Source organism: Athene noctua, chromosome 12 (assembly GCF_965140245.1).
Source record: "Athene noctua chromosome 12, bAthNoc1.hap1.1, whole genome shotgun sequence".
NCBI lineage: Eukaryota > Metazoa > Chordata > Aves > Strigiformes > Strigidae > Athene > Athene noctua.
In genome coordinates, this window is record NC_134048.1 from 11,056,976 (window position 1) to 11,083,317 (window position 26,342).

Consider the following 26,342-nt stretch of genomic DNA (forward strand, 5'->3'; position numbering starts at 1 on the left):
AATGATAATTTTCAATGTGAATCCCACAGACACATGCAGGATAACACTTTCTAAAGGAAGGACAAAGTTAGAAAATAGGAATATAAATGTAGATACTGACACGTGTGATGCAAATAAACCTTGGGTTGTAAGGATATGCTAGAAATGTCACTGTACAAGGAAGAAAGTGGTTTAAACAGGGAACACAGGTACAGGAAGCACAGGTATGGAATACTGTAGGCTCATGTGAAAACATGGTCAAATTGCTCGATTATCTTTTTTTTTGTAGTTTGGAACAGAATTTGAGTCATAATTCTTTCAAGAATGAAATTGTGCAGTTGTGTCAGAAAAATACAGTGATTATGAAGTACTAAGAACAGCATTTTCCATTGCTGCACTGTGTATTATACGTTACTGTATTATTCATGTGTTTTTTCTCTTCAGTTTTTTTGAAGAAGGGTATTTATTTCAAAGGCACGAGAGAGGTGCAGTCCACATGGGACTCTCAGCATAAAGATGTAGTGCTTTAACTTTTGTATTTGAGGCTGATTCCCTTTTATGTATGTTAAAATACTGAACTGGATTCTTTTTAATGAACATTTACATGCAGATATCCTGCTTTTCCAGCCCAAGGGACAACCTTATGTAATACATATTTGCATATTGACACAGTTATGGTACTAGAGCTAGAGGAAAACAGAATAAAAGTCAACAGAGTGCGCTAAAATCTACTTGCACGGAAAAGCTCCTTTAAGGGTTGGCATTATCTTGTCTCAGGCACATCTACTTCAAGAAATAGGCGTAGCCTTGCGTTGCTACTCAGAAGTGAATGTTAGAAAAGTTATAAACAATTTTGTTAACTTAAAAACATGTGAAATGTGGTGATGAAGTCTTCTTGGGATAATACCTGGGAACGTCAATACAAACCAGAGGTGAATACAGGACACCACGTAAAAGAGGATATTACCTACAGAGCAGGATTTACCAGGGCTTTCTGGTACATAAAAGCTAAAATGTTAAACTGGACTAGAGTAAGTGAACTCTTCTAGTGAGGAAAATGTGAAAGGAGGTGGCTTCAGTGATTTCACAGACATTTAATGGTGTCTTTGGGGCTCTTCAGGGTTACAGTCTTCTGTGCCAATTAAATGCAGAGAACTGAAGTAGAATTCTTCCTCCTTCTTTGGCTTTGTCCCATATCCTGTTAAAACACTTCCACTTCCTGCCACCTTGTGCATATCTATCCACAACCATTAGCATCTTCTTACCCGCCAAATAAATTTTCTTTGTATATGGTTTGTACAACCTGGAGGGGGTTGGGTGTTTAAAAGAATTAATTCTCGCCTCTTTCAGCATCCTAGGAAGGTGTTTGGGATACTGCCAGCAAACCTGTGCTGCCTTTTCTGATATAGGTGTGACAACAGAGTTTGCTACAGAAAAGTCCTCTGTGCCTTGAGGCGCACAACTCCCACTGAAATATTTTGGGAAGGCAGCAATGTGGTTTCTGATACCAACCAGGCTGTGTGAAGGACGTTTAGGAATGTTACAGGTCTATTGCAATTTTTAGGAAATACTGATGTAGTTCTGTCAGTATCAGGGTCTATAATTAACATTCCTATAAACTTCATTGACATGTTACTGTATAAATAATTCTCCACAACAAAGCTACAGGTAATTATTCTTGAAAAAGCTTTTAGAAGACAGAGGACTTATCCAGATAGGAATCTGTATTAAGAAAAAGTTCCCAAATTATATATAAATTACTTTAGGAAGAGTATTCATTATAACTTATTACTAAAAGAAAATAAATCTTTGCAAGCTCAGTTAAGTGTCCAAAACCAACCTTAATTCTACATGTGTGAAAAAGTAGGGTTTTTTAAATGTTCTGATGATGTCTAGCTTTCATCAATAACAGTTTTTAGCATATTGCGTTGGACAGTCAATGAGAGCAGTGTTCCTATTCTTTCATAACCATATCTTTACTTAAAAGTAGAAGTGGATTAGATACTAAGATGTCCTGAATACCGCAGGTAGGGACAGAATAATATTCCAGAACATTGCCTCACACTGTGTTGCAAGCTAACCTGTCTTAATGGGTAAATATTTTTCTGAATTGAACAAATGGCACAGGCAGCAGACAGCAACATTTTCTTCTACAAATTACATTTTTCTCCTTCTGGCCTTGGATTTTAAATACAGCTATGGAATAATTAAGCAGAGTGGAATATTAATGCAGTTTTATAAATAATGTTAAGGTTGCCAGATGTTGTTCATTTTTTCTCTCTCTTTTTTTAGCATTCAAAATGTAGACATAGTGGGTTGTGGGGAACTTAGGTATGTAAGACCAAATATTGTAAGGTATTAAAAACTGAGCTTATGTAGATGATGCTTTATTGATTTCATTTGTTTGGCTATACCCCTCACTTCTATTTCCAGTTTTTCCAGTGAAAAGACCAACTCTTAAACCCAGATAAAAGGGCAAAAGTCCAACATACATAGTCTTTCAATGAAGTCATCTCTTAAGTAAGACAATTGGGAAATTTATCTACCTGTTAGAAAACAATATTCAATGTCTGAGCCCCTTCATCTTTTCCAGACCATATATATTTGTTTAGGACACCAATTTTCCTTTGTATACATTTCAAGTTAATTTAGCCAAATGAGATAAAAGCATAAGGATCAGCTCAAAACATGAGGATGAGTACAGTTTGCAATGATTGAATCAATGGTAGGGTGCAAATGTAAGTATTTGTTTTCCACACATGATCTTTGTTCTTAAAAGGTGGGAGGATAATATAATTTACACCCACTTGGTGTGGATGTACCTTTTACTATAAAAGTTCTGTTCCTGGAAACATGGCCTATTCAAGAGTAGAAGACAGGTGCTAATAATTGCTTTCAAACATCAGAAACAGTCTTCAGTTTTATGCAAAAAGTTGGGGTTTAGGGCATTTTCATCTTCAAAACTATCTGCTAAGAAATTCCGTATATGTTTGCATCAAAGTACAAAAAATTGTTCCCTCTGCACCCAAGTTGGATCTTTAATATTATGCAAAAGGATAACTCCTTTCAAACTGAATCATTAATTATACATATCCCTCATTTAAAAACACATGAGATTTCATAGTTGATCTTTTGATTGACGAGACTACCCATGCGAAATCTACTCCATTTTTAGGTATTTTGCAATATGTCATTATTAATACAGGTATTTCCTCAAATCTGCAAGTTAGATACTGCAAAATTAATTTTCTCAATAGCACAAGCATGGCACAAGAAACTTGCCAAGTGAAGACTAAGCAGAGGCTGAAAGAGGCTGATTAGTTTCAAGATACTGGCAGGTCTTCAAAATTGCTTTGGTTGAGGAAATGTGCTGTCAACAGAACAAGACCAGGGTAATAGTATAGGACCAGAATTATGGTATTTACTCCCTCAGGTATTTGTGTCTTCCTTCCACTCACTCAAAGCAGCTCTGACTTCTCATGGATGATATTGTTCTCACTATGTTCAGATTATCTGATTGTTATGGATTGCTTATGCAAAAAAATGTACTGTAGATCTTTTAAAAGATCTATGAACTTGATTTTTTTTTTTTAATACTATTTAATTATTCAGTCCCTTAGGAAGTAACAGAACACTGCACAAATCCACTGGAAGTATCACAGTCAAACAGAGCTCTTGTCCACCTGTTTTTTTATGGATTTTATATAGTAAATTAATATTTAAGAGATACAGGATTCATTAACTGAATTTTGTTCAGATGAAAGTTTTTAGCCCTGTATATTAAATATGTGCACATAATTATCATCCTTTTTACACTGGAGATTTGTGGGTATGGTAGAAGGTTCAAGTAGGCCTTGAGTAGTCTTGGCATTCTGACTTCGTCCTTCAATGTGTATACCACAGTTAAGCTTACTCAGAGATGGTTTTAGTTTCTTATTAAGGTTAAATCTTGTGAGCTGGGTGAAACAAATGTCATTTTTCTGTAAGTGATTTTTGATGCCAAAGCCTAATTCTGAAGATATTTATTCTTTTTATTTGACTTGATTTCATTGACTTAAGTGTGGAAGAAAATAGTTATGAATGATGCAGTAACATTTTCTTAAGTCTTGAAACATAGTAAATACTATTTTCATTTTGTAGATTACTCTGGAAAAATACCCATTCCCTGCGTATACCTGATTGCACTTGTCTTTTCAAAATGGTTATCTTCACTTGAGTTTAATGGCGTTGAAATAGATCCCTTTAGAATTGATGTATTCATTTTTATCGTATTTACATCAGCTGCAGTTCACACTTAAATAGCGATTTGTTATTTCTGCCTAAATGTTGCTTTCCTCAGCAATGATTGATATCATCCTCACAGTTATATATTGCAATTTCCTACTGCGTCTTTGAAGATTTACTCTTATGAGAAGTGAAAGTAAATTTCTTGGTTCTTCTGTATAGCAGATAATCATATTGAGCTTCAAGAAGATGGACCATTGTCCTGAGCTGCTTAATATTCAGCTTCCCGGTATTCTACCATAGTCTACTTTTAATTACAAATTAAACTAAGCTTTTTTTTTCCCCTGCTCATGAAAAAGTCTTACATATAAGACAGATTTGTTTCGTATAATTACCGGTGTGTTCAGGAACTCCTTTTCTATGTGATATGTTTAACAGAGAACTAATAAACTTTACTGCAGAATTGTTACAAATATTAATCTGCTTTTTGAAATTTACAGATTGAGGCATTTTTTTCTTTACAATTTTACTATTAGTGTGAGGAATAGTATGTTTAGCGCTGTCTTTATATTGGCAGCAGTCGCCACCCATGTTTTCTTCACATAACATTTTCTTAATGTCACCCATGCCACACTAAAATCCCCTTCAGAGATGACCCAGGCTCAGTCAATGCACAAAACCAACATATCATCAACCTTATTCTCAGAAGAGGTCCTCTGCTAAATGCAGTAAGTGGATTAGATAACATAAATTGTGGCAGAACTATGATATAGGATGTTTCTAGGTACTGTGTAAAATGTGTATGATTATTTAACATTATTTATTTGCCTACAGAAATCAGACATGTAATTTAAATAGTGATGGAAATCCCTGAACTTCAGATATTTTAAAATGGCCAGATATATTATACATTATTGTGTTCTGGGATATGCTTAATACATAAACATAGGACTTCATCTACAGGAAACACCAAGCACAAATGAATGATGGAGATCAGAAGAAAAAGATGAAGGAGCATTCTTGCATGCGATTTCTGAATTCACACAGATCTGGGGAAGATCTGTACTCCAAGCTATACAGAAAGTGCCCGTGTGTAGCACTGCAGAGACTGGCACCGGATGACACGGTGCCCAGTTGTTGATGGAGTCTCAGAAAGAATATGGTTCTGATGTGTCATCTGCTTTCGGCTAATTAGGCATTGTTAGCTTCGTATCACCGGGCTCCACTGTGGTGCATATACTCATTTCTGTTGTGTAGAGGAACACTTAGACTTGCAGGATCTCCATGGTGTTGAACAACTTTTTAGATCACTCATAGTGGTGGGAGTAACTGAGTTTATGGAAGCAGAAAGATTGGAAGAAATTGCCAAGTTCTAGGAGGCAGAAGGTTTTTGAATGTTACTGCACTGCCACAGTTCTCCCTATCTGTTTCTGATCTCTCTTTTCCTAGAAGTATTGTAACAGTGAAAAATCACTTATGAAAGCATTTTGCAGCAAGTATCCTAGAGTACAAATGGTTTTCATTGAAATCATTAGGAAAAAACCCAGCAATGGCACTTAATGGGTTGTGCCACGACACCTATTCTAAGTTACCGCTACCAGGATTACTGTAAGCAAGAACCATGAAAATGAAACTTGGTCCTGTTAATGCAGTGAAAAGTCCACTCTGAACCCTGGAATCAATTTGTCATTTCACTTGTCCATCAAAACACCTTTTTTTAATAGCTGTGTATTGTCCTACAGGAATTATGGAGTCACATTTTCTTGTTCCCTTCTTTCTTCTCCCTACCCCACTCTCTCCAGTAAGGAGACATTTGTACAACTTGAAGATGATTGTTTTTTGAGAATGTTACTAATTTAATCTAAAAATCAATTGAGGTTCACTGTAGTGAGAAAATTGTACATACTCTTTCATATCCAGATCCGCAAAGCATTAGGGGAAAAAGTCTTTGAAATGTCAAAAGAATTTTAATGTTTTATGCAGAAAGACAGAATTTTGGGGGAATGAGAAAGAGGAGAGAGAAACAAGTACAATGTTAATTTTCCAGTTTATCTGATGCCAGATGTGTTCAGCAATACACAAACTCTGACTTTTCTTCTCCCCTTCATATCATTCCACTGATTTCAGTGTGTGGTGACTTGTATTCTCCTCAACTCTGAAGATCTCTGCAAATTCGAAGAAACACTTCTAACTTTTTGTGGCTGTGTTTTTGAACTAATAAGTGGATGCTGAAGAATGAAGTGATGCAGTGAACCAAGTTTTAGTGTCCTGAAAGGGTTCGGAATTTCAAAGTATTCTTTGCATGTTGCTTAAGATTTTACAAGTAATTTCTCCGTCCACTCCGTGAAAATGCAAAATTGCTGAAGAAATCCCTGGAAAAGGTGTTCCGTGATCTGGTATATAAAAAGAATTAACCATTTGTTTAGTATTTCCATATAGCATTCATCTCATGGTACAGGGCCTGTAGGTGTCAAGTTTCTCAATTAGTCTGATAGCCTATGACCTGCATTTAAATAAATTAAAATGTTTAAGACTGTCAGCTAAGAATATTTTATATATTCTTAATAAAAACATTCAGTCTGGTATAGATATCATCCATCAGGTCTCTCCATTTTATTTTGAGAAGCTACTATATTGTGAATGGATAGGCAAAGAAAATCCAGTTGATAGCAGCAGAGATATGAGAGATTAGGTAGCTTGGTACTCATTCTCTACCTATGAGTCCATGGATTTTTGTATATTCTAAAGTAATTTTGTGATTTCTTTTCAAAAATACCATGTGTATAATGCAACTGTTATTCTCCAAAATGTATATGCTATGCTATTATTCTCTTAAATGGTTGCTTTATAATAGTATTTAATTCCAGAACCTGCTGTAAACTGACAAACTTCTCATTTGTTTTGTATTGGTGAGCAGAAGGCAAGTACTTCAGGTAATCAGAAACACTGCGTAATGTCAGCTTTCACTGAGCAAAAATGTTGTTGAGATGGCCAAATTGTGCTTCATTGTACTTCCATGTCGACAACATCCAGAGCTGCTGATAGAAGATGTAACTAGGGGGACACTCTTTTGGATAAGCTTAAGCAGGTGGGGTTAGGATTAAGGCTGTTCCCAACAGGATCCTATTGTCTCGCCGTTAATGCTGAAGTAGTTCTTGGCTTGGGCCTGATGCTGAATGTATGCATGTATTGCCCAATGCTGTTCCAGCCGTGCTTGAGCAATTTGCTGATGTTTTGGAGCAGAGGAAGGTTTATGCACAGCCTCAGAATCCTCTCTGTGTTTTGACCACATTTTCACTGTTAAGCATTATTTTTGTTCCACAAATCAACAAATGTCTTATCTTTAGTCTCCAGGTGTTACCATCGTATTAGTAATATGGACCACTTGAATTCCTACACAGTGTGCACACTGTGGATGTGGATGTGTATCTACGTATCAGTCTGAAACGTAGCCCAGCTGTCATGTGCAAACAAAGGCATTGTGAGGCAGTGAATCCTACTGATAAATCCTGGGTTTTAGAAAAGTTGTCATCTTTTTTCCATTGTGTAGTGTTTCTGATAACTGTCTTCTGTCTAAATACTCTCATACTCAGCTGGTAATGCTACAGCTTTCATTTTAGGTTGTCCATATTTAAAGAATTCCCAAATTTTCACTTCTTAGATAGACTGGTAGAAAATAGGTGGTTTTGTAGTTTCTGCATGAAGAGGTTTTTATTTTATGTTCTACTGGTTGTTTGTTTTTCTTCTACAGTGCTTCATCATCTGTCATTCCTTAAAGTACAGACAATGATAAACTCCCTGTCCATGTTAATGGGAGCCTGCTTTGCTTCTCCCAGGATTGGTGCCATATTACCAGGACAATGTATTGATTTGGTTGACTGCTGATGTGTGATGCATGACAGAAATGAGAAATTGAACTTTCTGAATGTGAAGTAAATCGTGCTGCTGATGATACATAAATGATTTAGGAAAAAGCAATCAATCAGATTCTCTGTGCTGGTAGCAGTGCTACATACAATTTAATATATAGTAAAACAACAGTTCTTTCACAATCTAAATAGTATTCTGTGCTAAACTCAGATTCTTGCAGAAATGACTTGCAGTATTTTGGGGTTTAGCATGCTTTACTTTTTACATTACTGACATGTGATCTGATAATTTAGAAATATTGAGCTGACATTAATTCTGCCTTTATCCTGTCAAGAGACACAGATAATTCTTTCTAGACTGCTTATTACTACATTAAATTGGTCGGTCTTTAAATAATTTTAAACTGAACTTGTAAGTTCAGTTGTTTTGAGTCCCAAATACCTGCAGATGGAGTTTATTATAGCCACAGGTAATTGGAGTTTAATAACTGTAAAACATCCCCTAGAGACATGAATAGGCCCATTCTTGTTTCTGGCAGATGTTTTGCAGATATTAGACTTATATCCAATTATCTTTAGGTACTTCAGCAGTACAAAATAGCATTCATGTGCCAGTGACTATGATATTCTTTTCTCTCCTCTCCATGTTACGAAATGAATGGGATAATTTATCCTTCTTGGAAGAAGAGAGAAGTATTTCAATGAAAGCTTGAAGGGACTTCCTGAAATTCTTCTTACTGATACCCACTAACAAGTCTTGTCATTCAGTGTCAAAGTTTCAGCTTAGCAGTTCCCCAGTGTAAGTACCTTAAGCATCAGGGAGTTCTGCATAGTTTCTCCAGAGCAGCCCAGAGCTGCCTATTTTGGAATCTTTGGTTTGAACTTTTGGGTGAGATTTTCAAAGGAGTTCAGGTCTCCTCAAGAAGTAGTTGTCAATATTTGCTTAGTATTAAGGCTGTGAGAATACAGGGAGAAGCTTAACCACATCTTCCTGGTAGAGGGGGAACAGTGGAGCATTTGGCGGCCTGCTGGAACATAAATCCTGGAGTTCTCCTACGTGAACCCTGGTATGATTAGATGGTTCAAGGCCAAACCATGTATAGGCAGGTCTAAAAAAGTAAAATAAAATAAGGAGCCATTTGGGCTTTTTATAAACATATTTTCTCTTACATAAAAAGTGGTTCTTTTCTTGCTGTAACTTACTTTAGCATTTATTTTGCCAGAAAGAAGAATAAAAGATTGGTTTATTAGGAATGAAGTTTAACAGTTAAATTGACTCAAAATTAAATAAATTACCTTGATTAATCCCACCGAGTTCAGTAAATGGTATTAGAATCTGGAACTTGCTGTTGATGAGCAGGGTAGATTTGAGACAGAATATCAGCAAAGCTTAGCAGTATCACAAAATAAGAGTGAGCCCTCACAACAAAGTATGTAATATTATTTTTTAAAACTCTCTAAGGATGTTCTTTTATATTTTTCATAACATATACTTGCTTTTACATCTCAAGATCAGCCAATTTATTAATTTTTTTTTAAATTTTTATTTTTATTTTATTATTGTCTCCGAAAGCCTAGAGTAAGACTTGACAAATATGAAGTGGTGATAGGCAAGGAAACATAAGTAAGCTGTCTGCTTTTTTTCTGATGATAGATTTGTGACCAGAAGAGTAAAGGATATCATGACAACCTGATGATTTTCAGGTCTGCAGGATCTGCACATATTCCTCGTACCATGTAACATTTGGACAAATGACCAAAGAACTTACTGCACTGAAGGATTTGTGCTTCACAAATATGTTTTCTTCAAGTGCCTTACTGAAGTGGGCATTCTTGCCATGAACACAGTCATTAATGACCTCCATCCATGTACCATTGATCTTCCTGGAAAAGTACCTTTTAAAGCAAATGAAGCAGATCTAGTGGTACTTAAAATCTAGTATCCTGCAGAGAGCAGAAACAGCTTGTCAACAGCCAGTGCCCCAACACTCACAGTAATTTCCCATCCTGTCAAGCAACTCCTTCTCCGCTGAGAGAAGGTACACCAATAGATGTAATGGTCTGATGTACATCCCAGAAAGGGCAGGGAGTCTTCTTTCCTTGCAGTATTTGGGAACACGACAGCAGCTTTTACTATTAACAGATACAAGTGGTAAGTAACAATTTGCAAAACCAAAGTCCATTTACTGGAATACAACTTTTACAGATATCCACTGGAGAGCTAGAGGATGGGGCCAGACAGAATGACACGTTCACCTACAACCCAGAGAAGATGAGGGGAGTTACCTAGGTGTTGCATTAGTAGTGTCAGAGCCAGAACCTGCTACAGACTTTTACCACAAGAAGTAATAAACTTCTAAAAGATAAATTAAAAATTACAATATATCATCAAAGGTTTTCAAGTTGTGTTTCACAGCTCAAGTCTGTTAATTCAGAAACAATGGTAATCTGAATTAGTGGCTCAGTACAAGTATTCCTCATTTCTTAAAATGTTCAATAGTTATAAGTACCTCAGTATTTCAGGTCATTTTGGAAGGAAAGAAACTTTTAAGGTATTGTGTTCTTCCATTGTGTATCTTTTTTCTATCTTTATACTGTGGAGGAGATAAAACAAGGTTAATTGAAGAAATGAGAGATAGGGAGGGAGGCTCTCATATAATTAGGCAGTCTCAGAAAATCATAATTAAGCAGCAAAATACATTATTTTCTCATGAGAACAAAACAATTCCAATCTTCTGGGTAAATCTGTAATTTGACTCTTTTAAAATAATTTAACTGATACTAGAGAACAAGTCAAAATCAGTTCTAACAACAGTCTTTGCTGAACTAGGATGCCTTACTTAGCTATTGGAAATCATTATGCTGAAGCTATTCTTTAAGTATGGCATTTCTTGGTCAACATGCAACAAGTTTGTAGTGTAAATTTTATCTGAGACAATTCTGTGTGGGGCGCTAAAGGTTTTCCTATGCAGAGATGCAGTAAGCAAAAAGCAAAGTTCAGTCAATCACATGTTGATCTTCATGAGCCAACTTTAAAGGTAATGAGTTCTGATGATTAAAAATGCAGATTTGAACATACTTTGTTGTACTGCAATGTGTGTAAGAAGCATCGTGGAGTCACAGATAATGCTTGTTTGATGGCAGAGGATAAGGCTTTTGCTAACAGCGGTAATTTTGGCTCATTTTCAGACCTCAAATGTTTTAGACTCTGAACAAGTAACATACCATAAATTCAAAGATTATGATATCTATGAGATTCTTTTGATGGCACTGTCCAAACAGAGGGGGGAAGCTAAATATTACAGGAAGTTATTAGTCTGAATTGCGTTCAGTTATTCCTTTGATGATTCAGGAGAAAGTATGAGGGGAAGCAAATCAGTGACCATTGGTGTAAGCTATTTGTTGTTTGAATTTAAACTGTTTCTTAAAAAGTTCTGGGTATGGCAAAAGCATATCATGTTCCACATTGTAGAGCTTTTTCTCCTGTAACTGTTGAAGCTTATTTAGAAGATACAAGCCTCTTTTGGTTGATGTCATCAGCTACAGTTAGTGAACCTTTGGGTAGATGAAAAGATTAAGAAAGAACTTATTTCACAAAATTTTTAAAAATTATTCTCTCATCAGTTTTGCTGTCAATGTCAGCAACTTTGAAAGCAGAGCGGGTTCTGTTTTCAATTCTTGATGTTGATGATCTGTTCAAAATCTGTCCTGTATGAATGAGAGAACTCTGATTCCTGAAATGAGTTTTCCACTTTCTGCCCTCAAACTACTCTAGATTAGCTGCTAGCCCCATGAAAAACAGAACAAAAAAGTCACGTATACAGAAAAATGGACTTGCTATCAATATGTTATAAAAATGTCACTACCAAAATACTTTAAAACTTGCTGTATGTTGGGTAGAATTTTATGCTTTTTTCAGTGCTTTTACAGATTACTGGATTCATATCTTCAAACTCACTTGCCTTCTGCTACTGCTGTACACCTGGATTATACTTTTATGATGCATGGAGACAGTTTGTTTCTAGCTTATCACAAAATGCATAATCTGCATTATTGCTTGAAATTAAGGGCTATCTGAGCACTGTGAAATGGTGTTTAGTATAAAATTTTGTCCTTTCTCTGTGGGTGAGAACTTAAAATCAAGGTCATATATATAAAATTTTATTATATCAGTTCCCCATAAGGTCACAGTCGTTACTCTATCTCTGAGCCGTTCTTTCTATTTTCAACAACAAAACCCTTTAAAAGGCTGCAAACCTTCATAAATGTCTTATTTCCTGGTTTTGTAGTAGATTTATTTCTGATGTCTACTGATCAGTTTTTTATACCAATACTGGAGTATGCAAGTTAGCTCAAATGGCATTTGGCAAACCCAGATTCATATTTCATGCATATGTTTGATGACTGTGTGAACATGTGTCTGTTCTGCATTTTTTTGTGGGTGGTAGGATTTTTTTGTTTGGTTGGTTTTTTGTGGGTGTTTTTATGCCATCCAGAGTGATGGCTGTTGCATCTGCTACAGCTGCTTCTTACAAGGGCCTCACTGAACATGGCTGTCTTATTGCATTCAAGCCATTTTCAGAAAAGGAATTATGCTGGTTTTGCAAGTAAAATCTAAATGGGTTTGAACTAGAGTTCGTACTTTACATCCATAGTTAGATTATAAACTACATAGCATACAAAGAAAATGCCATGAGATAACTGTATGCCTAACTTCTCTTTTACCCACATTACTCTCTTTGTCCTGTCCTATGCTCATCATGTTGCACAAGACAGAAGAGCATCTCTTCCAGGCATCTCTTGGTGACCTGGTCATGTTTCTGTTACCAGTGCTGATATTTCAGCCCAGGGACTGACATTACAGCAGACCCACACTGTTTTATCCAGCCTTGGAATAAGAAGTTACCTCAAGTTGAATGTACAGTTACTATCTATATATGGGGTGTGTGTAGTCTTAAATTGTTTTTAAAGTTTTGCTTTATTAATATATTAATATATCTTTAAAAAAACAAAGATTAAATACACCTAGGATTGCCATTTGAAATTATATTTAGAATGGCCTGTGCCTGTCTGCATGTTTATATCTATTGTGTTGTTAACAGTTTAGTTTTAGAAATATATTTGAAGTCATTTTCTAAGTTATTTCTCTGGACTGTTCTCCATGATGTCAGAAGAGATGTGTATCTTAACTGTTTACTCCTGTTTTTATAGATGGCTATACAACAGATGACATTGAATTTTACTGGCGTGGGGGTGATAATGCAGTCACGGGAGTGACAAAGATCGAACTGCCACAGTTCTCCATTGTAGACTACAAGCTTATCACCAAGAATGTTGTTTTCTCTACAGGTTTGTGGAGGGGAAGCTAAAAGGGGAATTCACTGGGAAGACTTTTGGAAATGGGTTAGTTCTCAACATGAAGCTCAGGATCTGAGCAAAAATTTTTAAAACAGGAATAAATTAGAGCAGCAATTGTAAATTTTGAAAGCATTTTTTATTACAGCTTTCATAGTGTATAAGGCATTACTCATTAACATATGAAGAGGATACAGTAGTAAATGTTAAGGCTCAGTCAAATAAGCTGTGTGTTCTGTTTTCCTGTGAAAACTGATTAAGCCACTTATACACCTCAGCGCCCTAAATCCAACAAGAAGTAACCCAGCCTGTAGAAAATTTAGGAGCCTTTCTCTCACTATTTCTAGATATTTTTGTGCCAAACTGTAGATGTATTAGACTAATTATTTTGTCTTCACTGTGAAACCTTTAAATTCCTTGTTCCTCAGGATTTACAGTTTAGCTTATGCTAGCAAGCATATGACTTTCTGAAGGCTGAAAAGATGCGTCATGAGGAGGAGTAGAAAACAAGTTTGGATTTCATAAAATAAAATTAAAAAAACAGAACAAGGAACAACTAGAACATTTCAATGATAAATTGTTCAACAGAGACAAGAGTTGGGTTGGGCTATTACTATGCGATGTTCTCTACCTCCTTGAGAGAGCTGCTAGGTGTGGTAAAAAAAAGTCTTCAAAACTCACTTTCTAGACAGGATAAAATCATCTTTGAAGAGAGTATAGAAGGACTGTGCATCCCAAATTCTTCAAGCAGAAATGGGACTTGAATAGTAATCTCTAGTCACCCATTTCAACAAGTGTTTCATACACTGAAATATTTCTGGTGTCCAGTGACAGAAGTCAAGTGTTTTATCGCTTGGAGAGGTTAGAATAAGGGTTATGCTGAAGTAGGCATATCGCAGCTTGTCAGGAAGAAGCATTTCTATGCTTTGATGCTCTTGAAATGTATTTTGGCTGTTGATTGTTGAATATTATGATTACTAGCACATATGTGCCTAGAGCATCCTTGTACCCTTAGAATAAAAGATTATTTAATCCTAATTCTTGCTAGAAATTCTGCAGCTGATTATCCTGGATCTTTCAACTCTGTGTTTACAGTATGTTGCATGAAACAATAAAACCAAAATGAGAGAAAGATGTTTTCAGGCTTTATACAAGAAAATTATGGCCATACCAAATACTCTCTTTTAGGTGCCTACCCAAGGCTGTCTCTCAGCTTTAAACTTAAGAGAAACATTGGTTACTTCATTCTGCAGACCTACATGCCTTCTATTCTGATCACTATCCTGTCCTGGGTTTCCTTCTGGATTAATTATGATGCTTCAGCTGCAAGAGTTGCTTTAGGTAGGCATTTTTACACATCTTATACAGTGTGCATTAGCTGAATGCCTTTTCTTGCTTCTGGTTTAGTGGATAGTGCATGATTTGAAAAATAAATCTGTTAGATTTTTTTATGTCTGTCTTGTTAAGCTTCGTATTATTTGAATCAGCATATAAATCATTACAATTAAAATAAAAATTAAAGTGATTTCATGTCTGAATTAGCTAACTGTATAATCATTGTAACCAGAATTAGCCTAATTGTCTCAACATTTTCTGTTGGTTTACTGCTTGTTTTGTCTCCAAGAGAGTGCATTTAGTTTGCTTTTGCCCATGGCAGTCCAGAATACACATTGAACACTGTTATGGATTATAAATTGCTTTTCCTTTCAGGTATGACTTCAATAAAGTTTTACCAGGGTTGTGTAGCTAACTTCTCCTTCTTAAATTGAGGGCTTTTTTCCTTAATGTTACCTTACATTCTAAAAGCAGAACCATTTCCCTAATTAATCTCTAGAGTTCTCTTATATCACTAATCCCATGTGTGTTTGTTTATGCTGTGCCCCTCGTCAGAGGATCCAAGCAGTTACAAAAAAAAATATGAGTATCTATTGCCAAATTTTATATAAATCAGACCGATTCCTGCCAGTACAGCTCTCATAGAGATAAAATAAATAAATCACCATAAAAGATACAGTTGAAAATTTGACATTTTAACTTTATAGAACACTGTCTGAATTTTACCAAGCCTTTCTGTGTAGCATTTTCCCATAATTCAAGACTGCAGACATCCTGAAAATTATGGAGGAAGCAAGATTAACAGTGACTCTAGGGTGGTAATTTGTAACTGCGACTCATTAGAGAAGGTTACAGCTTATCTGGTTAAAAACATACTCATGGAATTCAACTACTGTTTGTTTGATTGAACATGATTTATTATACGTGTAATTTTCTTTGCTGTACAAAAAATTAAAGACAAAGATAAAGAATATAAACAGAGGTTTTCCACCAGGAAAAAAATGTAGACTTCTTCAGCTCTAGCATTTGAATATTATGAGCTATTATGCTAGAAAATGAAAATTAATTCGATCAATAGACTTGTTAATTCTTTTTTCCAGGAATCACAACTGTGCTTACAATGACAACAATTAACACCCATCTTCGAGAGACTCTTCCCAAAATTCCATATGTGAAAGCCATTGACATGTACCTTATGGGATGTTTTGTCTTCGTTTTCATGGCTCTGCTGGAGTATGCATTGGTCAACTACATCTTCTTTGGCAGGGGACCTCAGCGTCAAAAGAAAGCAGCAGAGAAAGCTGCCAGTGCCAACAATGAGAAATTGCGAATGGATGTTAATAAGGTAAATTGAAATGGGGATATGTTTTTAGCATTGCCCCAGGAAGACAGACTTTCACTTCTGCCAGACAGAGCTTTAAAACGTAATTTCTTGTAGAAAATGAGTGGAGTGGGATTATGATCTTGTTTTAGCTCTGCAGAGCAGTGTACGTAGCCACCTCAGCAATGAATGCTGCCCTCTAGCCTGGAAAACTCTTTTTCTAAAGCATAAACTCAGTGAAGCTTTACTGTGAGATGTTTTCTCAGTCAGGATGTAGAGTTAAATATGTCTAACCTGTTTCCAAAGGAAGAAATCCAAAATGATGGCTATAGCTGATATTCTAGTAAGAGCTGTATGGAACGTGGGAAATAAAACCTAAATTTAACCTGCTTTCATAAATCTTTCAGATGACCCGGATAAGAAATATTTGCTACAGAAGTGTTTAAAGCTTGAAAAGTTTGCATATTTTCAACATATAATGGCACAGGATACTGTTGACTAAATGAGAAACTGCTCAGAAATAAAGCATCAACTTGCTGTGCACTTAATTTTGAATCTAAAAATGGTTCCCTGGGGATGGAGAATTGAGGCAGAAAATACATTTGCCAAGATACACACTTTTGGAAAAAGTATCCATTATGCTTAATGAAAATGGAGCACTTATCATAAAGCACTTGTCATTTTTCACTTTGACCATTTTGGATGAGTTTCACACAGTGGCAAATCTGGGCTGAATGCTAAAATGTACTCAGTGTGAAATATATAAACTTTCACAGACATGCAAATTGGAAAGTTAAATAAAGTTAAAATTTTTTTTCTTTTTTTTTTTTTTTTTTTGGCACGGGAAGCTTTTTGCATTTGTAATTCAGCATGATACTCCACTGGAAAAAAAATCTAAATTGGAATTAAAAAAAAAAAATCATCTAAATTGGAAAAAAAGCCTAGTGATTATTTGTGAAGTGGAAACATAGGTTTCATATAGCTCTAGTGGAATTTCTCACGTTTGTTCAGAGCTTCTGCGCTACCATAGTGTGCCTGCAGACAGAAGAACATTTTGTTCTGTATTTGCTGGAACAACAAAAATCCATCACATGTCAATAACGTAAAGCAGTTAGTTTTATGGGTTATAGTTTTTAGTCTCTTAAGATGGGGGGTTATATTGTCATGGCTCAGATCTCACCTGTTCATGAATTTATTTTTTTCTTCTTAACTTGAGAGAAACATGTTTTAATGAATGGAGGCAAATGATTCATAATTTACCATTGTAAAGTTCATGAAGACACTGTAAAACCTTTTTCTTTCTCCTTGTTATTTTTCAGCAATGTGAAAAATCTGCAAGCTTTTATTTAAGTTGTGAAGTTTATTATTCAAAAATCAGTTTCCCTTTAAACAAAGTGATTAACTAAGAAACCCTGTAGGTAATTTTATGAGAGTAGATCTGCATTGATCTGAAGTCTTTCCTCTAACATCAATGGAAATTTCAGGTCCATAGGTGTCATAGTGTCATCACTAGCTGAGGTGTATTTTTGTATAGTGTCTCACTTGTGATATTTTCTATATTCTTATTCATACAATAGGTAATTCAGCCATGTAACGGAATAGCCAAAGTTTAGTGGCAAACTGCTAATCGTGAACTAGAATTTGCAAGCACTAACTAATGTACTAATCCAATCCAGTAAACAGAGTGAATTAATTCCCGTAACTGTTGCAGAAATTCACCAGCCTACAGGATTAACACAGTATACTGGGAACAACTTTACATTACTTATATTTTTCTATACTGAGCCTTTTGCTTAATATAGCAGGCCAGCGTGGTTCATAGTGTATGGCAGTTCTGCTCTGGTAGCCAGATACACTCTCATCTGATTATCAGGTTTGCAATCCCTTAAGCAATAGATAGAGAATCAAATAGGAGAGGATCAGAACAGAGTAGTGATCAGAGAATGTTGTCCTGCTGCGCATAGACTGCTCTGGGGAGTAGGAAAGGAGCTGACAGCTGTTCTTGCTGTCTGACCAGCAGTGAGAAAACAGATTCATATTTAATGGACCTGAATATTTTATGTATGAAAGGGGGCCAAATATTATATAATTATTTTCATGTACAAGAACCAGAAATGATCCCGAACTGCTGAATTTGGTTCAGATACAGGTTTTTGTAAAAACCCATTTTAGAAACAGGATCAAACAAACACTCCATCTTCAGTTAGGATCCAACATTGACAGACTAATTTTACAAAGTATGAGCGTTCTTTTCTGATATTACTAGATTCCTCTTGTATCACTATATGGAATATTACAAGTTTATCAGAAACGGGTACTGTGTGAGAAAAGATTAATGCCATATATAATAAACCTCAAAACATGAGGGTGTAAATGTCTATGCAGCTGTGTTACTGCATTCAGTGTAGACATTGTAAAAAAGGTGGATAGATAGTTATTGGAACTGCTGCTTGTAGTGCAGCATCTTTGTTTATATATTATAGACCAGCAAATCTATAATGGATTTCTTCAGATTCCAACAGCATTTTTTTGTAACAGCCTCTTACAACTTTTTGAACAACAAAAAGCAGTGAAAAGATTAGTCCTTCCATGCACAACTACTTGCAGAATCAAAGTAAAAGTTAATACATACTCTGTTCTCTGGTATGGAGAGATTCCAGGGCAGGCACAGACATTGACAGACTCTCTCTTTTTTCCTCTGTTACTCAGAATATACTAGAGAGCCCACAAAACAGTACAGAAACACAACAGAAGCTGTTCTTCCATGACTCTGGTATCTGCTGAATCCATTGTAATCCCTTGGAGATATGGTGACTCAGGAGGAGAACGTCCTGTTTTTTCCATTTGAGCGAACACCATCAGGCTGGTTGCAGAGCTTCCCCTGGGCTATTCCAGATGAAACTGGCCAAATCTTTCTTTAAATTTCATACTGTATTCATGTCATATGCCCAGTATGGTGTTTTTTGTTTAGGTTTTTTTGAATCTCAGAATTATAGAATAGTTTGGGTCAACCTCTTCCAGTGTTTCACCACCCTCATCATAAAAAAATTCATCCTTCTATCTAGTCTAAATCATCACAGAAGATTGTAATTTCATATACTCCCTCATTTTCAAAGATTGTTGGCTCTGTTTGGGGTAAGGGAAAGAAAGAGAAGGGTTTGGGCCTATATCTTGATTTACTTCTTGAATTGTGAAACCTGAGTAATAAAATAATGAAGAAATCTAAAGAACATAAAACTCAAGGAAGATTCAGACTCAATTACCTGCAGATAAATTATCACAGACTTGTTATATCATATTGGACATGCTTAGTTTTCGTTACAGTGACTTCAGGTTAAAATGGCTGTGTGTATGATTGTTCCACTCTTGAAGTTTCTCAAGCTTCATTCAGCAGTTTATTCCTTTAGTCTAACTCATCATTAACTTTGTCAAGGCTAATTGTTCTCTCTGTAAATGGTCACATTGCTGCTTACAGGTAAATCACTGGCTTTCTTTTTACTCTAGACACCATTCATTTATTTGAGATAGCGTTCACATGATTTCCTCACCTTGCTTTTCAAGCCTATTGTCTTAATGTTTTTTCTTCAAATACCTTTATTCCTTTATTATCTTTATAGCCTCAAGTTTTTGAATCTCTTCTGTTCTGAATAGCATAGTACTGCTGTAGGTAAACTGGGAGTATTGTATTTCTACTTGAAGACCTAATATGTGTCATAAAGTCTGGTACATATACTCTAACCCATTGTAACGGCGTTTTATTCAATGAGTTTTTCTATTTCAAATAGGCATGTTGACAGTCATCAACATCCTTCTGATCCTTTGTGGGCATATTTCATACTATCTTTCTTCAGGTTCAAGGCACTAATCTAATATATTGGCTGTGCTTTTTCTGGATAATTAACAGACATGTTAAAAAGTAGGGCCAAATTCTAACCTTTGGCTTGATGATATTGTTCAGCTGATTATCTTCCTATGGGTATTTATACATATGTCTGGGACGTATAATCTGTTCAGTTTTAAGATAAAGTGTCAAAGACTGAAAAGTGAAGCATGTAACTTTCATCTGTTAATTCTGTAATTACATAAAAATGGTCTGGAAGTATGGTCTAGAAGCCTCTATGAGGCATTTTTTTCTTCTAATGGTAACTTTTCGGGATAGAAAGGGGCAAGGGGAGGGAAACAAGCTACTGGGATATAACCCTTCAAGTTTTCTCCTTTATGAAGCCTGGCTTTTTCTTCAAGGAGATGATTAGCCTAACCAGGATCTCTGTAGAGCCTGGTACAACTGCAAATAATTTCTGATATAGACCCCCAGCCATTTTAATATACTTAATTACTGTTATGGCAGTTCAAATAATGCGCTTCTTGGTGCTCTCTTGATACTGATTTATTCCCCATAGGTTTCTTCAGAATCCAGTAGAAAAGGTATTATTGATTAATTTTTTAAATTTTCCCTTACATTGTTAGATTCAATAATTTTACCTTGAATGTTTCCATCTTGGAAGTATGGGCTTGCTGACACTGATCACTGTGACGTGTCTGATGCATCTTTTAGTCTTCGTGTTGTTCAGGATTTGCGGTCTGATCACCTCCCAAGCTCTGTATTTTCAGTATATTTTCCTGCATTACTAAATTCCCAGTCAACCTGCTGCTTATGCTGTTGTTACATCTTTTGGATTCTACTGCTTTTCTTTCCACAGTTGCTTGTGTAACTCATTTGATCCAGACTACAACTTGCATTAATTGACTTCTTTGGAGGTGTAAGTAAGGTGAAAATGCTTTTCAATATCAATGATACCTGTGTATTTGTTATTCTGGATAGATCAGAAAACTCCGTTACAGCTATGTGGTAATTTAATGGAAACCAGAACTGTCACTGTAAAGACCATGTTAAAAGTACTGGGCCGAATGAAAGGCTGATTCTTCTTCCTCTGTAAAGAAGTGCTTCTTGCATCTTGCCATCTGTACATTTGACAAGGGGTGATAATAATGGAAAAGCAGCTGTATGCCATCCTCTTCTAAAGCAACAGAGACTGGAAGTGTGTCAGGCAGCAGAGATGATACTCGCTGTGAGTATTGATACCGCTTCCTACATCAAGGCTCTTGTTAAAAGAAGGGCTACAGATCCATCCCTTGATGGAGCACCTTTGTCAGTCTTTTCTTAGACATCAGTATGGTTTCCTTACCAGGATATTAGCTAGAAACAGAATGTGATACTTGCATTTTGTCAACCCAGATACCACTGGTGCATCTTGCTGCATCTTGCCTTTCATTTCTAGTCCTATCTTTTTAATGCTTACGTGCATGTTATTCAGATAGTGTTTAAATTATTTCTAAATTATTTTAATTTTTTTCTTTATAGTTCATCTAGGTCTAGAACAGTTAATTACTGCAAATTAAGATTTCTTATATGAGATTTGTTTGTTATATTCTGTCAAAGTAATTCGATTTGCCACTTCACAGAAGTGGCATTATGTTGTGCATAATGTACATACATCACTGAATGTGGTTTAGAATGTATACAGTTGCGGTAATGATTGAAGCCTAGATGTTTCCAACCTAGCTTAAAGCACAGAGGTGCTAAATGTACAGGTCATATACCTGAAGTACATGATAACGTAAGTCACACAAATAAAACTACCTCTAATTTTGCAATCATGCTGTTGTTACTGTCAACATTAATAAAGCAATTTCCCTCTGGAAAAGACGGGGGAAATGTCAGCATATTATACAACATTTCATACAATTGTTTATACAGATTTATTCAGTCATTTTTTTAAAAATAAATGTGAACTGACATTGCTAACCTCTGTGTGTTTATATAAGGGTTTTTCTCTGAACACAAAGACTTTTTTTAAATATACTGAGTGTATTTTTAAAACAATGAGTAATTCTTTACTCAGTAGTCTTTGTATTACATAAGACATTCCGTCAACATGCCTGAAAGTTACAGTGCATTGCTGTTACACAGTGACAAGTAACAAACAAGTAAAAGTGTCAGACAATGTTTTTGTATCGGAAATTTGGATACCAAGTAGAAAACACATAACTTTAATATGATAATGAGATTAAACAGCATATTAATAGATTTGAATCAGCATATTAATAGATTTGAATCGCAACAGAAATATTCTCTTGAAGAATGAATAGCAATCTAAGAAGGTTTAAACAAATATAGATATCTTTGCAAGTCATTGCCCTCCTGACACACTGTTGTTGTATCCAAATCAGCACACAGTTGCTACAGGAGATGGGATGGCAAGGAAAGAACAGATGGAAGCTTACCCTGCCCTCAGATGCACTTAGCTTGGTAACTTTCTTCCTCTTCAAGTTGTCTCAGATGCTGAGTTTTTCCCATACAAATTTTTGACCAAGGAAAAGAGTCTGACCAAGTTTTACCAGAAAAGTTGAATAGGTCTCTTCAGATCTTTCATTTTCAGAAGACTCTACTGCTTTATCAGAGTTTTAAGACAAACAAGACCATGCAATTACCTGTTTCACAACTGGTTGCACCTGATTATTTCACCTGTGCATCTGGACAAGCTGAGGATGGACAGTTTCTGGCCATTGTATGGTCTGTCAAGGAAGTGGGGCTCTCACAGCAGCCTCCTCCTCTAGATGCACATTTTCAGATTCACTGACTTGTGTATGTGTGCTGTTTGATCACAAAGACTGAACACTTCGTGTTTCATTGTGTCAGCAACGCCATCCACCACAGCAGCACACTTGGAAATGGCACAGAGTCGGCTCAGGTATTGCTTTACTACCTGCCATTTCCCATGACAGCTTTCAAAATTCTTTTCACCACTCTCCTAGTGAATAAGTGGAAGAGTCTGTGCATTTTTTTTCACTGTCACATCCATCCATAGATGTCTCTTTTTAAAAGCAGGGGTGGAATTAGATGAAGGAGTGTGTTAACTTGAGCCAGTGAGAATCCTTTGATACATACATGTGGCCCTTTGCAGGCCCACTTGTGACAGCTTTCAGCGCACTGCAAACAGACAAGGTCACTCTCCTCAGTTTTCAGACTAAGGTGTAAAGATGCATTAACAGGGCTACAGGCCTGTGATAATACACGTTCCTTCAAAGCAAAGCTCATTAGCTTAAGCTTGGCTAATGCCTTTGTTTCCCCTCTGATTTACTGCTGGTTTGCCTCTGGCCTTTTCAGTTCACAGCAATATTTGTTCATTTCTAGCTGAAGAAGTCACATCATGCACCTCTAGTGAGGAGGAATTACTGCAGAGGTACCTAAAACCAGTCAGTATTTATTACAAAGATAGAACTGCACCTTATTCCCTGTGCAGTAGAGATACTTCTAGTATAAAACATAAGCAAGCATGTAAAACATGTTTACACAAAATATAAAAGCTTTTGGAAAAAAGGGGAATTTTAAAATGGCTATACAAACAATCAGTTAATAAACTAAACAGGACATTAAAACACTAAGGCAACATGAAGCTCTTAAAATTTCAGTCTAAAATCTCAAATCCTCACTGCTTTATATCACTGGAACTAACGCTGCCACTGTCCAGATTTGAGTGAAAGCACTCATGCTTTTCCTTTCCCCTCCAAGGAGAGTTTTTCTTTTGTTTGCTATACAGGTAAAGCTGCACAAGGACTAATTCTTGATCCAGGGTCAGAAGGTATTCCTTACACAGAATTATATTGAAGGAGATGTAATAAAAGTAGGCATGGATTATAAAAGCTCAGCCTTTCTTCTAAATTTACATCCATGCATTTTCAAGGAGTAACTTGCATATGAAACAACCAGAATGCACAAAGTGCTTGGCCAGCCTTTTCATGTCTTTTAAAAACCAGAGGTTTGATAGGAGTAAATTTGAGGAAGTTCCAGATTTAGCCCAGAGCACTTTGCAGAAGCCATCAGAAGGTGATTTATTTCCACAGTCTGTAGTGGTATTCCACATGACATCTGAATAAAGGTCAAGTCAAGTGCCTGAGATTTTCTTTCTGCAGCCACGCTCCTTCAAATGCTATGTTTAATTAATGTAAAACCAGTGTGTGTACACTCCGCTTGTTTAAAGCACATTATCCCTTTTGCTTTTGTAGTGCATCTACAAACCTGCCATCCACCTATGACCCTAAATTAAAAACACTTTTGGTTGCAAAAAAAAAAAATCTATTAATGTAGTTTATATCATTATTTCAAATTGTGGGGAATTAAGGCACAAAAAAGGCAAATGATGTAAAGTGAGGTGGAAGAAATGTATGTAGCTGCAGTCCAGAAGGCATGTCTGGCTAGTGAATTTGGTGAGTTGATTTCCCAGAGCAGATCAGCTCGAAAGAGTTTGAATTGAATGGCCATGAGTCAGCTGAATTTTACCCCCCAAAAAAAGTTGTAACTGTAAATGTTATGTGCTAGGGGATATAACCTAGCTCTGCTCATGAATCTTGAGATCACTGGATTGTGTACGCTGGGGTGGCACTAAGTGGTAAAAATATTATAATATGTCGATAACTGTCAACTCTTTTGTTTTATTTATAGTGTCTAAAATGATCATGTTGGTTTCTTTTTGTAGATAGCAATGCATTGTTATATCTAATTTAGGGGAAATTATTTCAGGTGATCCAAAATCTGTTTTTAAAATCAGAATGATAATATCCCAGACTGTTAAGAAGGACGATGCATATTTCAAATCCCTCTTTTATAGGTTTTGCCCATCTTTAGTCTGTTGGTAACTATTAATTATGCTTTACCTTTGTCGTTGTTTGCTCTGTAAAATTACCTAGACTGAAGCAATTTAATACTTTGAACACTAATAAAAACCCTCAAAATTTCTGTGTTAAAACACATTCTAAAGATGTTTTTCCCAATATTTAAAAAGTATTTCTTTCATATTTTTTTTTTCTTTTTCCCAGCAGTGGAAACATTATAATTTCCAGGAGAGACATGGTGCAGTCCCTCTGCAGCATGCCACAGAGACTGCTAGTCTTGCATGAAGATAAAGATAGAGCAAGGTTAATGAGCAGAATAGCCCAAACAAACTAGAAGTAACATATCTGGCAGTTTTCATAACAAATTATTACTGATGTAGCCTATGAACTTGGCATCCATTTAGACATTGTATACTTTCTTACAGATTTTTCTTTTTTTTTAAGGGGTGTTAGGGTTTGTATTGCATCCACATATGTTCAGTTTAATGAAACAGTCATGCTGGACTGTGAAGACCTATGTTTTATTGGTTAACTGGTTACTTATTCTTTTGGATACTAGCTGGTTTCCCAGACTTCCACATATGGAGAAAGATAGATTCCAAGAAGTTAGTTACAGAAACTAGGAAAAAGGTTAGGAGGTCAGTACGATTATGCCTAAATTTAAGTATGTGTGTGTATATATACAAACATATGTGTATATATATATATGAATATATTTTTCTTACTCCTTAGATACTAGTTTTGAGAATCCTTTTGTCATGATATAAGTTATATTAAAACATAGAAGCCTAAATCTTATTTACTCTTACTTACTTATTTACTTACTCTTACTTATTTACTCTTTTTAGAAGTGTCAGAGACTTGAATTTAGTTTTCTTCCCCCCCCCCAAACGCTTGAGCCTTCTCCCTAAACTTAATGGATCTTTAAGCTACATACAAAAAGCCCTGCGTGCCTGTCCTTGCTCCTGTCCGCAAAATGAACTCAACTTTCTGGTAATTTAGTTGTTAGAAACATAATGCTTTTGGGCTCGCCTGAAGGATGCAACAGTAAAGGTCACACAGCCTGAATCAGCATGATTATTTTCATGTAATGTTTTGTTTGGGCCACTTTCTGTCTGCGTGTTCTTTGAGTATTCACAGGTTCCTGCAGGTAACTAGAAATGAAGGTCTTCAGAATTAGGTGGTTTTAATTTACATTTTGCTAGATGGAATTCTGAGGGTTTATATTTTCAAGCTACAGCGGTTGTGGGTAGGAAAATAAAAGTTTCAATTGTTGCATGGAAGGTCTTTTGTTTATTAAAATACATGATAAGATATCTGAAGGAGAAGATATAAAAAACATGGAGATACAATTTGAAGAGGGCTAGCTGTTCTGGGAGATGATTCTTCAACTTTTCTTTCTTCTTCCTTTCCGTGTTGTGAGGCATATACAGTATATAACAACTCTAAATTTAAAAATAAGGTTATATTTGGCCTCATTAGCTCGTTAATAGCTTTCTCAGTTGTATGTAGATCACCCTTCCCAAAATGCTTCTAATGAAACTTTTATAACATTGAACATAATCATGTTTTACATAAACGCCTAC

At 35.9% G+C, this 26,342-nt stretch overlaps 1 protein-coding gene across 3 annotated transcripts in view; it reads left to right on the top strand.

The window, feature by feature from the left end:
- The window catches only part of GABRB2 (gamma-aminobutyric acid type A receptor subunit beta2), a 164,760-nt gene that overhangs the window by 128,377 nt on the left and 10,041 nt on the right, over positions 1-26,342 (top strand). For all 3 annotated transcript variants that reach the window (XM_074915710.1, XM_074915709.1, XM_074915711.1), the window contains 3 exons: positions 13,284-13,421; positions 14,616-14,768; positions 15,863-16,107. In XM_074915710.1, coding sequence (XP_074771811.1) covers positions 13,284-13,421; positions 14,616-14,768; positions 15,863-16,107 — 536 coding nt within the window. The remainder of the gene's footprint in view (positions 1-13,283; positions 13,422-14,615; positions 14,769-15,862; positions 16,108-26,342) is intronic.